Source organism: Euphorbia lathyris, chromosome 1, assembly GCF_963576675.1.
Source record: "Euphorbia lathyris chromosome 1, ddEupLath1.1, whole genome shotgun sequence".
In the NCBI taxonomy this organism is placed as follows: Eukaryota; Viridiplantae; Streptophyta; class Magnoliopsida; order Malpighiales; family Euphorbiaceae; genus Euphorbia; species Euphorbia lathyris.
The window spans coordinates 48,524,415-48,530,674 of record NC_088910.1 but is presented as its reverse complement, the minus strand read 5'-3'; the positions used below and the strand labels follow the sequence as shown (position 1 = coordinate 48,530,674).

Genomic DNA, 6,260 nt, shown 5'->3' with positions numbered 1-6,260 from the left:
CCCACATTTTGAAAGGAAAGAAAATCTACAAACATAGCCTATTTTATATGGAATTTTATTAGTTCTTGTCTGCTTGTATTTTTCATGAAGAAGACTGGTAGTTGACCTGAAAACACGTCACCAATACTATAGAAGTAGACCCCCAACACAGGATGAAATTTTGTCTTTCAATTATTATTATAATATTAATCATGAATTCACAGCCACATGATTTATATATATGTTTCAGAATTCCTATCACCACTATGGTAATGACAGTACGTCTCTACTTACTACAACCAGACCAAAGAAAAAAAGTAGAGAGATAGAGGGAGAGAAAACATGGAACACCACCAAAATAATGGAACAATGGAGCTCAATGGAACTCATAAACAAAATATCAACAAGCTTCAAGAACAACAACAAGAAGGCAAGCTTAAATACAGAGGATGGAAAGCCATGCCTTTTGTTATAGGTAAGTTGTAGTTAGAGATTAGATTGATTCAAGTTTTGAAATTGTTATTTTGTTTAAAGATGTAGCAAAAACATTTCAGGAAATGAAACATTTGAGAAGCTAGGAGCTATTGGAACATTAGCCAATCTATTGATATATCTAACCACTGTATTCAACATGAAGAGCATAACAGCTGCAACTATTATCAATATCTTCAATGGTACTGCCAATTTTGGCACTTTGATTGGTGCTTACCTCTGTGACACTTACTTTGGTCGCTATTATACCTTGGGATTTGCTTCTTCTATGTCTTTTCTGGTACTATTTTATTCCTCTTAAGTTCGTACTTTTTAGGATAAGTTAGACTTTTGTTTACGGTTAAATTTATTTATGGTATTCTTATTGGTACATTTTTGGTTGAAGGGGTTGCTGGTGATACAACTAACAGCTGCAGTCCCAAAGCTACACCCTTCTCACTGTGAAAACAACAGTACAAGTTGCAAACAGGCAACAGTAGGGCAATTGGCATTCCTTGGTGCAGGTTTTGTGCTAATGATAATAGGAGCAGGAGGTGTTAGGCCTTGTAATTTAGCATTTGGTTTAGACCAATTTAACCCAAACACACTATCTGGAAAAAGGGGTAGAGATAGCTTCTTCAATTGGTACTTTTTCACCTTCACATTTGCCCAAATGGTATCTCTAACACTCATTGTGTATATACAAGCTAATGTTAGTTGGGCTATAGGTTTAGGAATTCCAGCTATTTTAATGTTGATATCTTGTGCACTCTTCTTTTTGGGTACTAAAATATATGTCAGAGTGAAAGCAAATGGCAGTCCATTGACTAGTGTAGCTCAGGTTATTACCGTTGCTATTAAGAAAAGGCGGTTGAAGACCGCCGTCGACCAGCCTTGGCTCTCCCTTTTCAATTACATTCCTCCTGATTCTATCAATGCCAAACTTTCTTACACCGATCAATTCAGGTACCATTTTTAATTTCATATTAATATTATTAGAGCATTTTAGTGGAAAGGGAAGTCACCAGTTTCTTGAATTTGATTTTTAACTCTCTTTCTCAAATTTTAATTTAAAAGCTATCAAAGATGCTATTACATTATTTATTTTATGAAAATCAATTTAATTTGTTTACACAAAAATAAAATTTACATATTAGTTGGATAAAATTGGATAGTTTGAATGATTAATTTAGTTCAAACTGATTCTAACTATCACTTTGGTTGTTCAGCTTAACATTTATGATCAAATTAGTTCGAAATTACACATTAAGTATTAAGTATGAAAATTTAACATGTGTCAAAAACCCACTAATAACATATTTATGAATGTAATTTTAAACTAATTTGATCATAAATATCAAACTGAAGGATTAAATTACACCTAAAATTCATTTTGAATTGAATTGATCTTGCAAGATAAGTTTAGGAGAATTTTTACAGTTGACCGTGTTGCAATGGATCCAACCAACGAAAACAGAGATAAACGTCACTTCATGGAAAAAAGATTGATTTTAAGTGGTTTAATACATCATGCTTTATGTATTGTCATGATTATTAGATTGGTCTCTTGAACTTTTGAGATGGCTCGTTACTCCTTTAAATTTGTTTAAAGTGACTTATTGATCTTTTAAAGTGGTTACAATGATCTATTAATTTTCTAGACTTATTTAAAGTGACATATGTTTTAAGTTGTCAAATCTTTACTTGTTTCGTTTAGGAATTAAACGAGATATTGCAAATAAGTTCATAATAATCTTGAGAAATATTAACCTTTTAATATTATTAATCAACTGTTGGAGAGTCCAATTTGCCCCTTCATCCATGTCAGTTTACAATTTGTGGGTTTTTGAAACGTGTTAGTTTAGTCCACATTTTGACATTTTTAATCTAACTTATTTTCAAAAATTGCACGTATTAGTATACTATAATTTGTGGGTCTTCCAAACGTGTGAATTTATATGTTGATAATTTCATAATTAATAGTTTTAAAATTGCACTTTTCAAACGTGTGAACTTATATGCAGAGAATTTCAAACTTATTAATGTTAAGTTGTAAGGATGCTTATAGAGGTCTGTGGTTTACCCTAACCTTGAGAGTGGATAGCCGTACCTTTACTTAAACTTTTACTCTACCAAAAAAACTAGAAAAGCAGAAAATTATTGTTCTGTATAATATTTTTTAGCAAATAAACGGATTTAAAATTGACTTTAGGAGCCTAGTTGAAGGGCCGATAATTAACTAACTCTGAATTCTGATTACAGTTTCCTAAACAAAGCAGCAATTAAGACGGAGGAAGACAAAATAAACCCCGACGGATCACCGGCAGATCCATGGAAACTTTGCAGTATACAGCAAGTAGAAGAAGTAAAATGCCTTGCAAGAGTAATGCCCATATTTATATCAGCAGTTATCTTCTACATAGCAATAGTCCAACAAAACACATACGCAGTTTTTCAAGCAGTTCAAAGCGACAGAAGTTTAGGACGCCATTTCAAAATTCCAGCCGCATCTTACACCGTCTTCCTCATGTTAACATTCACAATCTTCATACCAATCTACGACAGAATCTTCGTCCCATTCATCTATAGAATCACCAAAAAAGAAGGCGGAATCACACTTCTTCAACGAATTGGAATCGGAATTGTTTTCTCCACTCTCTCAATGCTTGTTTCAGCCATAGTTGAAAGGCAGCGAAGAACTATCTCTCTCACAAAACCAACACTCGGAATTGCGCCGAGACGGGGTGAGATTTCATCAATGTCGGGTCTATGGTTGATTCCGCAGCTAGGATTGGCAGGATTAGCAGAAGCATTTGGGGCAATTGGGCTGACAGAGTTCTATTACAAGCAGTTTCCGGAGAACATGAAAAGTATGGCAGGGGCATTGTTTTTCTGTGGGAATGCAGGATCGAGTTATATGAGCAGTTTTTTGATAACTATAGTGCATAGAACAACAAAGGGAAATGGAGATTGGCTAGCGGAAGATCTGAATAAGGGAAGACTTGATTACTATTACTATATGATTTTTGGAATTGGGGTTTTGAATTTTGGTTACTTTATGTTGTGTGCAAAGTGGTATAAGTATAGAGAGGAGTTGAAGATTGATGGAACTGCTCACATTGAAATTACTGCTCAAACAAATCCCCACCAAAAAGGTTCAGCATAACTAGGATTGGAATGTTGAAGGTGGGGACTTCTAAGAGCTTTATGTATCGAGAAGGATTTAACAGGCTTAAATTTGGTTTAGCAAGGACTATTCTACTTAATTAGTATTTAAATTTAACATATTGATTAATAATCCATTATAATTGCATCTATTGAGATTCTAGTTAATAAAATTCTTAGTTGTGTACATTAAACTTAGATTATCACTCATTTTATTTGTATTTTGTGAATGCATTTATTTTCTAATTAATAAAATTACAATTTCAAACCAAAATCAAATAAATAATACACTTTTAATTGAATTTGTCATTCATATCAGACTTAATGTGTAATTATAACGTCTTGTCTTACGTGTCAAATTGAAAGATTATGATGTTAATCAATAAAAATAAAAAAGAGCGACAATCTTAAAGATTTTTTTGGGTATTATATATATAACTTTGTTAAATGTAGAACTGACTACAAAGGAGCTAGCCTAAGCATTCACCTAGGGATCCTATTTTGGAGGACCTCAATCCAAAATTTATTTCGATTATAATACAATAGTTATTGAGGTTTTCAATTGTTAAAAAAAAATATCTCTGGGAAAATACAAGAAGGAACTCTTAGGTGTGGTTTCAAATGACACCTTGAAATAAGACAGAAAACATATCAAATGAGGGATCAAGAACCGGCAACCTTACCCTGATGCATAAATTAGTAGAGTTTGTGAGGAAGGAGATGAAGAATAGTAGACTCTATGGTTTTATGATGATGTACCTTTAGTTGCACACTATCTTTTCTATCCAAAAGGTGTCAGGGGGCAATCCTAGTAGTTTTGTAGTTTGTGTGTCCTATTAGAGACTCAGGACACATAAAAGGACATCAATTGGGAATATCCTCTGGTGAGCCTGGTGAGATTAGGCAAGTAAAGTTGTCATCCCGTAATTATCAGTGTGAACGTCTAACAAACTCAAGATTCCTTCCCATTAGTCTATGTGGTAAGGGAGATTATTGTGACACACTCTTTAGTCCACGTGTTCGGTATGATTATTTTCCTGTTATCAAATGTCCCCTTCCCCTTCGGTCAGTCGAAGTTCTCTAAGACCTCGTAAGATCATGGTTCAGGAACTAAAATCTCGTGTAATTTTGTGGTTCGGCAGGAGTCGGAGTAGAATAGACGGATGAAACCATAGGTGTTATAATATTCGTCCAAAATGAGTATATCCTTCTCCGCGTGATGTCTAATTCCTTCATTTTGGCAGTTGAGAAAAGGACAAGGTGCGTTGAGATGTGACTTCAGATGATAGGACATATGATCCCTTATAGGCACCTTTTCAAATCAAAAGTTATCATTCCACTAGAAAGTAGCCACATGTCAAGAAGCATGTCTTCATTTCGAAAGGCGAGGAAGTGAAAGGGGTTTTGTGGTTTTTGAGCGACACTCGTGTAATGATTGTTTCAATTTCTCAAGTTTAGAGGTTTATAAAAAAGATAAGGAATTTTCCATCTCGTCTTTCTACGTCTTTATCTTCTTTGCCTTCTCTCTAAATTCTCGGATTCTCCTTAGAGTCCTTTGACTAGTAAGTTTTCTTCTCTTTTCCCTTTTCATTGTCTTTGTTATATTGAAGCATTAATTCGAAAGAATTCGTGCAAACCCTAAACACTTAAGCTCAATGGCAATCAGCCTTCTAGCGATTTTAAGGTGATAGCTCCTAAAAAACAAACTCTCTCTACTAAACAAAGTCTGCCAAACGATTGAATCCCCAGGTCTTGGGATAACCCTCTATCTTGACCATCGATGAATTGTTGGTTTTGGCAAATACATACCTGCTCCCAAAAAAGGTACATTTGTCATCTGAAAATCATCACATAGACTGTAGACTTGATGGGATCATAGGACTATTCGTCTTATGAATGGAGTGGTGTTTGATTATTTTTCTCAATAACCTGACCAATATAACCTATCAGGTTTATAATATAAAATGGCTAAAAGTCCAAGTATCATACCATATAGAGGTTTGAAGCAAAAAGTATTCTAAAACTTGTTATAAGTTGAGGTTGAATAACATCTTCATGGTTGTTGGTTTTGTTGTCACCAGAGAGCGTGGATCCTCCTTCCCTAACTGGCGAGAAGTCATAGATGTCAAAGTGACATATGGGTGTGAGGAAAATATTATAAAGGAATGTAGAATCTGTCTTAAAATAAGAAAGAAGTAACTTTTTTATAAAGGGTCCCAAATGGTGAGATTACCTTATTTCCCTGAGTGAGGTGGTGATGGTAAGTCGATGTGAAGCTCTTGGGTCCATAGAGATACGGGCCCTTTGGAGGTTCTCTGGCCCATTTAGGATTGGGCCTTTAATATATGGGATTTGGCTAGTTTCCCTTAGCTTTCAAGTCAATATCCATGATGTCCTCGTAGCTTTGAAGCTACTACTTTATCCTTCACATCAAGAAAGAGAAGGTATCGCCCTAAAAAGGGCATATCTCACAAACAAACTAGTTACTTTAATTCCTGCAAGCAAGTAAAGACTGTCTCCCTAGAAAAGAGACAAAAGTCTTCGAGTTCATAAGAGGGTGTTAAGGTTATACTTTCGATGGAAGATATGCAGAGTGATTCTAATTCTAATGAATTTTCTTTTAGGACTTTACTTTTTGAGCTTTA

At 34.6% G+C, this 6,260-nt stretch overlaps 1 protein-coding gene across 1 annotated transcript; it reads left to right on the top strand.

The window, feature by feature from the left end:
* Window positions 1-233: 233 nt before the first annotated feature.
* LOC136231791 (protein NRT1/ PTR FAMILY 2.11-like) lies at window positions 234-3,813 on the top strand. The gene is made up of 4 exons (XM_066020778.1): window positions 234-454; window positions 534-751; window positions 857-1,416; window positions 2,713-3,813. The coding sequence occupies exons 1-4, from the start codon at window positions 322-324 to the stop codon at window positions 3,614-3,616; spliced, it is 1,815 nt and encodes a 604-aa protein (XP_065876850.1). The 5' UTR covers window positions 234-321; the 3' UTR covers window positions 3,617-3,813.
* Window positions 3,814-6,260: the final 2,447 nt, after the last annotated feature.